Genomic DNA, 12,924 nt, shown 5'->3' with positions numbered 1-12,924 from the left:
TATTTTGAATTTCGTCAAAAAAAAATTTTTTTTAACAACTTTGTCGCTATTATCTGGTACCTTAACACTAGACCGACAGAAGTGGTCATTTCAATCGCAAATCAATTTTCAGAGGCGCTTATTCCTAAAATAACAATACCAAATTACTTACCTTTTTCAACTTTTAAGGGTTCTAAAAAGCATTGAAGAAAAATTTTATTAGGTTACATAATAAATGTATAAAATGGAGTTCGACCTAGAATGACCATAGTAGTTGTAATTGACCGCAATATAGATTTAAACATGCTTCTTGGAAATAACACACTCTGTCCCTTTCATTACTTATATTTATTTTAATGGTTCCCGTGCCTGAGTACATCAACATTCTACGAGTTTTTTTCCCCTTCACGATAGTGATCCTTTTTCTGTTCGCTATCGCTCACTAGACCCTGAAATTACCAATGCAGTTCATTTCAGATCTCTTTGCGATACGAACTCGGAAATCGGATTAGAGGCCACAAATTTGCAATTCTTTGGAGCATTGATAAAATTTTGTACAAAATTCTAGTATTTGTTTAATATCAGTCCATAACCTTATAATAATTGATGAACAGCTTTTGCTTTGTAACACACGCTGCAAATTTATTCAATACGTAGAAATAATTTTGATAAATTTGGATTGAAATTCTATCTGGTTTTGGAACACGAGATTAAATAATATTTGATTGGTTTTATGCAACTAGAAAATGATAAAGATAGTGACAGGGTGTCAGCACCAAGATGAACATGTCGTTATCGTAGTGAAACTACTGAGTCTGTATCACTGTAAGGGAAGACATGTCCGGCTGAGATATTTTTTATGGCAAAAGGAGTTTGACTTGTTGCTATAATGTGGTTAAATCACAAAGAACTCACAATAATTTCACAACTACAATAAAACGCTCTTGTAATCTGTTTTAGAAAGAATAAAATAAAAAAGAAGAAAAAAAAAAGAATTACTATAAATCGATATAAACCAAAAAAAAAAAAGCTTTATGAGTACCATAATTGATAACCTGAAAATCACATTCTCCTTCATCACCTTCTTTGAATTACCCTCCTTGAATCACTTTCTTTATCAATCTCACCAATTCATCAAATAAGACAATTATGCACGACACAAACAGCCTCTAGAAAATTGCCGAATTTGTAATTTTAAAACGTCCTATGCATTGGAACAATAAATTTATAATTTTTTTTTTAAACCTTTAAACCTTCTGCTTATTTTTCTAAAGTCTTTTTAACTTAATCGACGAATTAAGACTGTCATACTGATTAGCCAATTAGCAAACCTGTATGCTTTTTCAAACTTCAAGTAATAAATGTTCTTCCTATTAAAACACAACAGAATTAAATGTTCGTCATGCCTAATACTAAGTTGTGGAAAATGTTATGATGTTTAAAATGTTATAAAACTGTTTCACGACGCTGTTATTCTTTCTGAAAATAAGAGTAATTTTTTTTAAATAAGAAATGTTGTTTAAAAACTCCAGAATGTTAAAATTTATAAAAACGACATATTTGAACTTTTTATGGGGATATTTAAGTAAAAAAACAAATACTTAGTAACGATTTCTTATTGCGATTAAAACACCAGAAAAAGGTTATTCTAGGTAGGTGGGTAAAAATGTCTGTTGTTCTACTTGTAGTTTGCTTGTAAAGTCGGAAATACGCTGCTTCATATTTTTTTTCTTTTGCTTGGTTTAATTTTTTTCAAAAATTTTAATAAGTGGCTAACAGTTTTTTTTTCTTCTTATGTATTTCAGAAAGAAAAAAGGAAAGCAGACCACAGATAAAATGAAAATGATAAAATGCTTTTTAAGAGGCATTTCTGCAGCTGGTATCAAACACGTCGTATCAGAAAAAAACTCTAAGAAACGTATTTTTTGGATGCTATCAGTTACCCTCATTGGAATATGTATGATTCTCATGTCCTATAGAGTACTTCTTGAATACTTTAATTATCCCAAAGCACTGCAAACAACGGTACGCAGTATATTTATTTGAAAACAATTCCTGTCCGAACTTCTCGGAAACTAGAATAAAAAACAATTTTAAGTTCACACACATTTTAGACAAAATTTAAATATATAATCAATTAATTTAAACATTCGATACCTAAATAATACTACGTTTGGCTGATACTTTAAAAGTATAGCGTTTCTTTTGAATGTGAAACATATTTTAGTACTTATTTATTAATTTTTTTATTTCAATTTGATTGCAGATGTAATTTTTTTTAGAGATTTCCGATTAGGTTCGACGCAAAAGTAACCGAAACTTAAATCTTAATAATAAATATTCAAAACTTTTTCTCAGTATAGATTTTAATAAGGAGAGTAATTCTATAATATTCTTCGTAAATTGATATTCACTAGTATTCATAACAAATTTATTTTCACTATTGATATTCATAAAAAAAAAATTAGAATCTTGACTTTGTTCAGCGAAGTTCATGCGTCAGGATTGTTTAGTTTTTACAATCAAATAGATTAGTTTTTTTTTTTTTAAAAAAAAGAAAAAAAATCGACAGTAGAGCACAATGTTTTGCGTGTTATAACACTTGAAACCATGTGAAACATGCTTTGTAATATTTTTGAAACAATGCAATATTAAACGTTACAATTATTAAAATTTTTCATAAAGTGTTTGAGATCATTATGCTGGGAGGGAGCCTTCCTAAATTGTTGAAACTATGTTTTTGTTTTGCATTTAGATTTTTTTTTAAAAAATTATTTTTTCTATTTTTTTTATTTATTTATTAATTATTTTTTTTAAAGAATTCTGTTACTAACCAGTTTTTAAAGCCTAAAAATCCATGCTTCTTACTTACGCAAATAAAAGACTTTAAATTTTGAAAAAAAGCAAATAAGGCTGTAAGTAAACAAAATCTGGATAAGAACAATTTAAACAAAATGACATGGTATGAAATTATAGTAATTTTGTTCTGAATTATTTTTAAATAAAAATCTGTAGAATTTCTTATCCTTAAAATTTAAAATAATATTAGTCTCATTTAACAGCAACTTTTAAAATCAATTCAAACTTTATCTCTAAAATTAGAAAATGTTTGTCTGACAACAATTAGAAGGTTCACAGAACAATGAAAATGACTAAAATCGAAAAAATTTCAAATATTCACCGCCAAGTTCCTTAAGTGTGCCAACTCAATTACACAAAATGTTAACTACACCGGGGGGGGATTTTTTGTTGCATTTAAAGAAGTACTTGAACTTGTCAACCCCTTGTATATGGATTTTAAATCTGAAATTAGTTTTGCTTCTTAAGTTATAAAATTTTCTTAAAATGATATTTTTAGTCAAATTTTTGTCGAAATGTTTAAAAACGTTATATGTTACAGAAGATCTCATGAATATTGCGACAAAGTTTGAGGGGAGTTAGAGCACATCATCCAGTTCAAAATTGCATAGGAACCCTTACCCGTAAATGTCATTGTACTCCCCTTTAATGAACGGTTCAGAAGTACAAGAAGAAACAATTCATAATAATGAAGCGCCCCCTAGCGACGTATTATGACAAAGACATGTTTCATGCGCAGTTTTAATCCTGATGATACGTCTAAACTCTCCTAGAAGTTTATTGTAACATTTACGTGATCTACTGCTTTATATAGCGTTTCTACTTGTTCATTTTGACAAAAAATAGACTAAAAACGTTCTTAAAAAAACTGTAACTTGGGGAGAGAATCCGACTGCAGATTTGAAATCAGCGATACGAAAATATCTAAGATCAGTTAAAAAATTCTCATGCAACAGAAAGCAACGAAAAATTTGTCCCCCAGTGATATTAACACACTGTGCGTCATAAATATGTTAAGAAACTAAACATTCATAATTTTTTTGAACTCATCAAATACTATGATAACTTATTTTCTTTTAAAACAAATGCGACTTATGATATGATAAAAATTTACAAATTCATATTCTTGAATTTTTTTTTACAATATTAGATTAACTTACAAAAGTAAACTTAAAAGTGTCAAAGCATTTAATGGAAACTTTAAATAATGTACCATTAAAATTTAAATAAAATATGATTTTTATAAAATTTTTTTGATCCATCTTATATGATCTCCACCCAAGACATACTAAATGACGTATTATTTAAATTCCTTTCTTACTTTCAGACAGTATATTTAAAGGAATTGGAATTTCCTGCTGTGACTATTTGCAGCCGCTATTTAGTACCGCGTATCAATGCAAAAGAAGCGAAGTTGGAACATCTGGAAGAACTGACTGAACTCCTCGAGTCTGATGACATGCCTGTAAAAGAGTAAACAATTTTTTTTAAATATTTTTACTATTTTACATTTTTACTTTTTATTGCAATACCGAACAGAATATTGTAAATCAATGAGTTTGACTTAAGTTGAATGGGGTGGTCAGAAAGTTTTCATACAGTATCAAGCAAAATGTTGCGTATCGTATTTTTTAAAATATTATAATTTTATTTACAACGAAACAAATAAAAATTTTTTCCGTATTTAAAAATCGTAAGTCATCCGTTTCTGTTTTTTGGTGCTAACTTTACGTTACATTTTGATTTGCTGTGCGAATGATAAGATATATTTCTATATCGTTACATTTTGTTTTGCTGTGCGAAAGATAAGATATATTTCTATATCGTTACATTTCGTTTTGCTGTGCGAATGATAAGATATATTTCTATATTATTACATTTTGGTTTGCTGTGCGAATGATAAGATATATTTCTATATCGTTACATTTCGTTTTGCTGTGCAAATAATAAAATATACTTCTATATCATTATATTTTGGCTTGCTGTGTGAATGATAAGATATATTTCTATATCGTTACATTTCACTTTGCTGTGCGAATGATAAAAGGAATTTATGTATCGTTACATTTTGTTTTGCTGTGTAAACGATAAAATGTATTTATATATTGTTATATTTTAATTGCTAATTTTATATTTTAAGTTACAGTTTAATAACTAAACTCCGTGCAAAAATTGTGGAGGACTTCGTGGAGGACTTTTTGATGGAACTAACCAGCATTTACGTTACATTGAAAAGAAAACCACGAAAACCTCCTATGGTTAGCCTGACGTCAAGGGGACTCTAACCCATGACCCGTCTATCACTGAGGATATTTTACGTCAGCACTGTGCTCGGTGCAAGCCGGATACGGATTTCGTATCGACCAGCCATTGCTGGGATTCGAACCCGGTTCACCTCATTGGAAGGCGAATGCTCTATCACTTGAGACATCACGGCTTATATGTCTTGAATTGATATTTCTCACAATAGGTAGATTGGAATGTTATTAGGTTATTTCAGAACAAAATGTTTCTCATCTCTGTCAACCGTTTCCACTCACCGTTAACGCTCAAGCGTTTTCCTGAACAAAATGTTTCCAATACAAAACGAATGTTGGAGACGACAACCTCCTCTCCAACTTATTCTTCTCTGTCCTTTTATGTTTCGTGACAAGCGATATTCCGTGCATTTTTGTTATTCTAAAAGCTTTGCATTAATTTACATAGGTTTCTAATGCTTCATAAAATTCTATGTCATAAATTTACTAGACACTAGAATTTTTATTCCACACATATGTTGCGATATAAATCCAGTATGAGATCATGTTGGACCATCCTTACTGGAGACCATGTAAACATAAATTTAGCAGGATTTCATACTGAAATATAAATTAATACTGATAAATATTTTTCAGAGTATCATCAAGGTTGAGACATGGTTGTGCTAGAGATCTTTTGTGCAGATGGAACAGGATTCATAAATTTATTAGACGCTAGAGTTTTTATTCCACACATATGTTGCGATATAAGTGCAGTATGAGACCATGTTGGACCATCCTTACTGGAGACCATGTAAACATAAATTTAGCAGGATTTCATACTGAAATCTATATTATATAAAACGCTAATACGTACGTATGTATGTATGTATCAATAAAACCGATGATATTTCTTTTCTCTCGCTGGCAACAGTTTTCATTTTTAATTGATTGGATTCGGCGCGCAAGAGCACGTAGTGAGCAACCAGATAACAATAACCAGAGTGAGCATTATCAGGTTGTTCAATTCAGATTCATGCACTAAAAACATGACANAACGCTCAAGCGTTTTCCTGAACAAAATGTTTCCAATACAAAACGAATGTTGGAGACGACAACCTCCTCTCCAACTTATTCTTCTCTGTCCTTTTATGTTTCGTGACAAGCGATATTCCGTGCATTTTTGTTATTCTAAAAGCTTTCCATTCATTTACATAGATTTCTAATGCTTCATAAAATTCTATGTCATAAATTTATTAGACACTAAAATTTTTATTCCACACATATGTTGCGATATAAATCCAGTATGAGACCATGTTGGACCATCCTTACAGAACACCATGTAAACATAAATTTAGCAGGATTTCTTATTGAAATATAAATTAATACTGATAAATATTTTTCAGAGTATCATCAAGGTTGAGATATGGTTGTGCTAGAGATCCTTTGTGTAGATGGAACAGGATTTTCGAGGAATGTCAATGCATAAAGAATCCTTGTTTATCACCACTTTGCATTTCGTACAATAGAACGGTTTGTAGCTGTTCAGAATATCTCTGCTTATGGAATCAGACCAAAGTACCAGGAGGTTGTCGAAACTTCAGAAATGATACCCATAATCTATGCTTATGCAATCGTAGTTTAAAATATTCTTATTTTAACGGTATGCACTGTTCTTTTTAATAGTATTTTGAGTCACTGTAATTTATAAAAACCTGTTGTTTTTTTTTTAAATAAACTATTTCTTACCTTTCTATCTTATTAACAGGGCCTTTTCTTTTAAATAAGGAACAAAGTTTCAGACAAGAATTTTAAAAATGGGCGAATGCGTAAAAATTTTTTTTCCCTGCTAAACACATCTTTGTATAACCTTAAATCGTCTGTAGCTGCTCAGCATACCCTTGCTTATGTAGATTACACAAGAGCTTATTGAAATTTCAAAAATAATGTACATGATAATCGCAATCGTTGTTTAAAATATTCTCCTTTTAACTGTTTCCATTAGACATTATTTGCATTTTTATCATTATTTTGAATTATAACAGTATAAAATAATTGTTTAAAGTTTAATTTTTCATTTTCATATTTTGAGGAATTTTTGTTGATCTAAATATGCAGTCATACAACCCATCATTGCAGAATTTATTTTTTTATAGATATTTTTTATGACAACTCTTATTATTATTCCTATTATTATTATACGTCATGATATTAAATGATTTTGATTCGACTGAATTAAATGATATTTTTCTATAGATTTGTTTAAAAATATTTGTTTTACGGTGGAAGGATTTTGAAAGACATCACTGTTTTTAATAAGAAACTTAAATTGCATTTCAGATGAAAACATCGAAATAAATTTCATTCAGTCAGTTCCCTGAGTTGGAGTTTTTGGAGATGATCTCACGACACCGTTCGAAAATACACAAATAAGTTTAATCAGTTTCAATCTTAAGAAAATAGTTATTTCATCCTTCTCTTTTTGTTATCAACAAATGATTTTACGTTAATTAAATATTTTTTGAAAACAAACTTTTCATTTTCGTACAAAATATTTTCAAACGCTGCAATGGCAGTATTTTTTATTGTAATTCTTTCATCAAAATAATAATTCATATGAAATATACCATAAGAAAATGAAAATATAATTGGTGCATTTAAAACCGAATGTCGAACCAGATTCAGTAAAAATGTTCTTTTAAGTTTTAATAACGATGAATTGTATTTTCTTATTTTTTAAGATCCTAATTGTATTCGTAGTTTGATTTGTTGTTGTAGTTGGTTTTCAAGATAGAATTATTTAAAATATTGATGAAATTATTGCTACTAAATAAGGGATAATGACGTCACGTGAAATGAATTGGCTCATTTGAAAAATCAACCGTCAAATAATTGTTTATTTTTCAAAAGTTGAATGAATTTGGAGCTTTCTCCTAAAGCACCATATAGCGGACCAGACTCATTTGAGCTATTATATGAAGCTTTCTTCACTTTTTCTTTTAAATAGTGAAGCATATGCAACATAAATAATTTTCTTCAAGAAGGATAATCATGATTTTTTACAAATTCTATGTAGAAATAGTTTTGAAATCGAAAAAAAAAAATATTTTGATGAGGAACAGCAACTTGTAAAAGTGCGCGTTAAAAACCGCAAATGTCTTGTAAGATCTCGAAATTACAGATGCTCCTCCAGACACTACCTTCTTGCTAGTAATTACGCGTAAAAATGGATTTCTACTTTTGACTGCAACATATAAATGAACTTTTCATAAATATGTATAGCGTAACAAAGAAAGTATAACTAATTGTTGTTAATATTCCTATTTTTATTTCATTCTTTCAAAGGATATTCCAATTCAAGGGAATACAACGAATCTCATTTCACGAACAGTTCCCAGAAGCTACTTGAGTTAATGAGAATCTTGAAAAATTCCAAATCAAGTGATTTATCAGATCAGCAGTTCAATATTGTTCCAGAACCCAAGATTCTTGACGACTATGGAATTTCTTATGATACTATAATCCTGTCGTGCAGGTTCGCTGGGAGAAGATGCAATATACAGTTAGTAATATATGCATTGATTTTGCACCATATTACTACAATTTTCAACATTTCCTGTATCTGAAACTTATATAGAAACTGGGTTCGTTGTTTTAAAGCTCGATTCAAAACAACTGATACAAAAAGAAATAATTGATTAAAAAATTTACAAAGCTTTTTAAAATGTAAAATTTTTTTATTTCTTTTTAAAATTTTGAAATTCAGAGTAAGAATATTGCTGGGTTAATAAGTTCAAATTATCAGAATTACATTAGTAATTGGTGTGCAAAAAATTACAGCACTTTTGAAATAACATTGTAAAAATTGAATAATTCTTTTTAATTTTTCAGAATGCAAACAGAGGGAAAATTTAAAGCAGCATTTTTTTTTAATATTTAAGCACCTATTGTAAAATGTAGTAATTGAATATGTAGTATGTAAATATGTAGCAATTAAATATGTAGTATGTAAATATGTAGTAATTAAATATGTAGTAATTATGTATGTAGTAATTATGCATATAGTAATTAAATATGTAGCAATTAAAAACGCAGTAATAAAACCACCATTTCCTAATTTTAACCTAGGTTTTATAAAATGAAAATTGAATAAATTTGAACTCAGTCTTCAAGCCCACATATATTAATAATATACATTTCTGAATCTTTATATATCTAATATTAAAAGAAATCTTCTTAATATACTATAAAAGTTGTTTAAAAATACATATATTTGTTTTTTTAATATAGAGTGATTTCTGTTAATAAATGGTTAAGTTATTCTGTATAGAAATATTTGTCAACCTGCAGCAAAGGTAAGGTATAAGGCTCCACAATGTATTTTGTTATTTCAAAAGTTTAAAAAGAAAAATGGATGTATGACATAAATTTTATGATTTGCTTATTTAGGCCTACTTTTTAGTAAATGATGCATTTTTATTCCATTTTCAATTATTTGAATATATTTTGTGTTACTATAAATTTTTTTCTACAGTAATATGGTTTGAAATAGATTGTGATGGTTAATTTTTAATAGAATTCTAATTATGTTTATAAAATTTAACTCATTATAAGTTTTTAGAGTATCTTTAATAAAGAAAACCTGATTTAATCAAATAAAAAACATATTTTAATGAAATAAAATGATTTTTTTAAAAAAAAAAGCATTAAAAAAAACATAAACCCTGTTTAGAAGAAATGATACAAGATTTTTTTACATGCTATATAAATATAAATTCATCTTCTTACTGAGATTTTTAAATTTTAGAAAGTCCAATGGAATCTCTAGAACTCATAATATTTTTATGATTGCAATTTAAAAATAAATTTCCCAAATGCATATAAGTTTAACTGCGCTCTGAGAATAAATATTTTTTATCCTTTAATGAAAATAAAAGAATGACAAGTTATTTTTCTTATAGTACGTTAAAGTCGTTAAATTTTTTGATTGTTATTTAGTATATTTTGAAAGATCACAATCTTCTTTTTAAAATACAGATATTTTTATATTCATGTAAAATTTGTTCCATGCAAATTCTGTTCTATCAATAGATAGAGGAAGAAGTTAGGAACATGCGAATTTTCTTTCAATGAGAATAAATCATTAAGTTTTTTTTCTTCTTTTTTTGATAAAAATAAGCACATGAATATAAGGATATTTTATACTCATTTGTTGAAGTTATACTCAACAATTTTTACTGTTAGTATCTGTATAAACACAAATGATTTTGACATTTCAGCTATTTTTGTTATATTTTCATTAAAATTCAATGTAATCGATGCTACACAAAGTAACAATCTTAAACAAAATCAAAAACTCAAAGCTAAAAAATGGTGTTCCATTATTATTCTATGATATTACCTTAAACATGTTGAATTACTCTTTCACAGTAATTAAGCGGTTATTAATTTTTCGTGAAACTGTCCATTCAACATATATTAAAATAATGAATACAAAAGTTTTTGAGCTAACTTTATATACGTTGCAAAGATGTAGAAGATGTGGAAAAACCGTATAATTTACAATTGTCCGTATAATTGCAGAATTTTTCTTTTTTCCGAAAAATGTCTTCATTAAACATATATAAACTTATCTTTACGCTTTTTCTCATTAAACCTAAAACTTCTTTTTCAATTTTACGCAGTTCAATTTAACCTAGTTCAATTTTTCGAGAACCCTAATTTTGTAAAATAGCCATAGGCCTCATTGAAGTTGACCGTAACTTTGAATCAGAATTTACAGTCAACTTATGTATTAATGACTATTGTGTATTAAATAATATCCCAGGAATGAGAAATCAATCTATCTGTAAAACAGAGAATGCTACATACAAAGAAAGCTTTAAAGAATATTTTAACCAGGACTTGATCGCATTCTTAGATTCAGAAGCATTGTCTCTGAGTGATTTCCAGAACTCATAAGAGAAACAAAATGCTACAAAACAAGCATACAATATGTAAGTGCCGTTTCCTGTTGATCCAAATAAAATAAAAAATAACAACAACAGCAAAGATAAAGTTTGTTCACATAATTTTAAAAATATTTCAGCATAATTTACATGATCTTGTTACTATCATACTATGATTGACATTTTTATTTTCAGGAGAGATATAACAACAATATATAGTCCAACATTTGGGAAATGCTACATGTTTAACTACTACCCACCTACCGACAATGAGAAAGATGGCAAACCTAAAATAGTTAAGCAAACTGGAAGGTTACCTGGTGATAATCATTATCTCATTAAATTAACTGTTTTAAAATAATACATGTATTCTGTGGTTTATATGTACAGTCAAAAGAAAAAAAGCGAACACCCGGAGTAACTTTAAATCTAATGCTCTATTAGTATGCAAGGGCACAATCATAATGATTCATTTTCTTAAAAATGCTAAATAATTTGTGCTGGTAATATTTTGAGTTATAAAATAAGACACATAAAACGTACTTTATTTGAAGAAACATGCCTTTAAATTAACATTTTTACCGAGGTTTTTAGATTATTAGTCTTCAAAATATAGGTGAGGGGGATACTTGCAAATAGAGTCCATAGTTCAAGCAAGAATTGTCGAAAATTTTGGGCTATTAATGTTATTTTTTCTTTTTGAGTATTTCGCCACACCTTGTAAACTTTTTATGTGAATAGAAATTTTCTTTCTACTTAACTATAGAGTTTTTTTTTTCAAATAACACTACCTACAAAAATAATTTTTAATATTTTCTGCTTCTTATTATTCTATTTAATAAAATTTTCACACCATTTTTAAACTATGTAATTTTAAATTGAAAAATACCGAATTTGGACGAAATCAGTTGAACAGTGTTGAAAGGAAATTTTAAAAATACGAATTTCATGACTCAGAAACTGTTTATGGAACAAACTGTAACTTTATTTGCTAACTTCTTGAAATACAGGGTGTCAATAAAGTTCCGGACTCATTTTGATGTCTAATAACTCATAAAATAATAAAGATAGATTAAAATTAATAACATAAATGGTAAGATAGACTCAAAAAGTTTCATGACCCTTGTCAATGAACTTCCACGTGTGCCCCCTTCGTCGCACGGAGAATATCAAGTCGATAGTAATTTCACTCCAGGTAGCTGTAGTATTTTCTGAAGAGCATAATGCTCTCCGACGAAGCATCCTTTCATGTTTCTGGCATTGTTAATCACCATAATGTGCGCATATGGGGATCTGAAAACCCCCATGAATACCGTGAGACACAAAGGGATTCCCCAAAGGTTAATGTGTGGTGTAGACTAATGCACCACCGAGACATTGGGCCTTTCTTTTTTACAGAAAAGACGGTCTCATCAGTCGTATATTTAGACACGTTGGAAAACTTATTCGTGTTTCCATAACTAGAAGAGCTTCAGCCACATGTCTTTTTGCAACAAGATGGCGCACCACCGCATTGGGGTATCATCGTTCGTAGTTCTTTGAATGACCATTTTCCAGGAAGATGGATTGGGCGAGGAGGTCCAATTCCTTGGCCACCCAGATCACCTGATATAACGCCGCTGGACTTTTTTCTTTGGGGATTTATAAGAGACAATGTTTAAAGGAGGATCGTGTCGAACATTGATGACCTAAAAGTCAGAGTTACAACCGCAATAGCCTCTGTGGATGCCTACATGCTTGCCGCTACCTGGCGTGAAATTAACTATCGACTTGATATTCTCCGGTGTGAAGAAGGGGGCACACGTGGAAGTTCATTGACAAGGGTCATGAAACTTTTTGAGTCTATCTAACCATTTATGTTATTAATTTTAATCTATCTTTATTATTTTATGAGTTATTAA

At 29.1% G+C, this 12,924-nt stretch overlaps 1 protein-coding gene across 1 annotated transcript in view; it reads left to right on the top strand.

Moving 5' to 3' along the window:
- Window positions 1–1,789: 1,789 nt before the first annotated feature.
- LOC107457010 (amiloride-sensitive sodium channel subunit beta-like) overlaps window positions 1,790–12,924 on the top strand; it is a 23,317-nt gene continuing 12,182 nt past the window's right edge. The window contains exons 1-5 of the mRNA XM_043041507.2: window positions 1,790–2,004; window positions 4,166–4,311; window positions 6,482–6,738; window positions 8,421–8,637; window positions 11,219–11,343. Coding sequence (XP_042897441.2) covers window positions 1,816–2,004; window positions 4,166–4,311; window positions 6,482–6,738; window positions 8,421–8,637; window positions 11,219–11,343 — 934 coding nt within the window. The 5' untranslated portion in view covers window positions 1,790–1,815. The remainder of the gene's footprint in view (window positions 2,005–4,165; window positions 4,312–6,481; window positions 6,739–8,420; window positions 8,638–11,218; window positions 11,344–12,924) is intronic.

Source organism: Parasteatoda tepidariorum, chromosome 4 (assembly GCF_043381705.1).
Source record: "Parasteatoda tepidariorum isolate YZ-2023 chromosome 4, CAS_Ptep_4.0, whole genome shotgun sequence".
NCBI classification, from domain to species: domain Eukaryota; kingdom Metazoa; phylum Arthropoda; class Arachnida; order Araneae; family Theridiidae; genus Parasteatoda; species Parasteatoda tepidariorum.
Note: the sequence above shows the minus strand (reverse complement) of the source record. Positions and strands in the feature narration are given on the sequence as shown.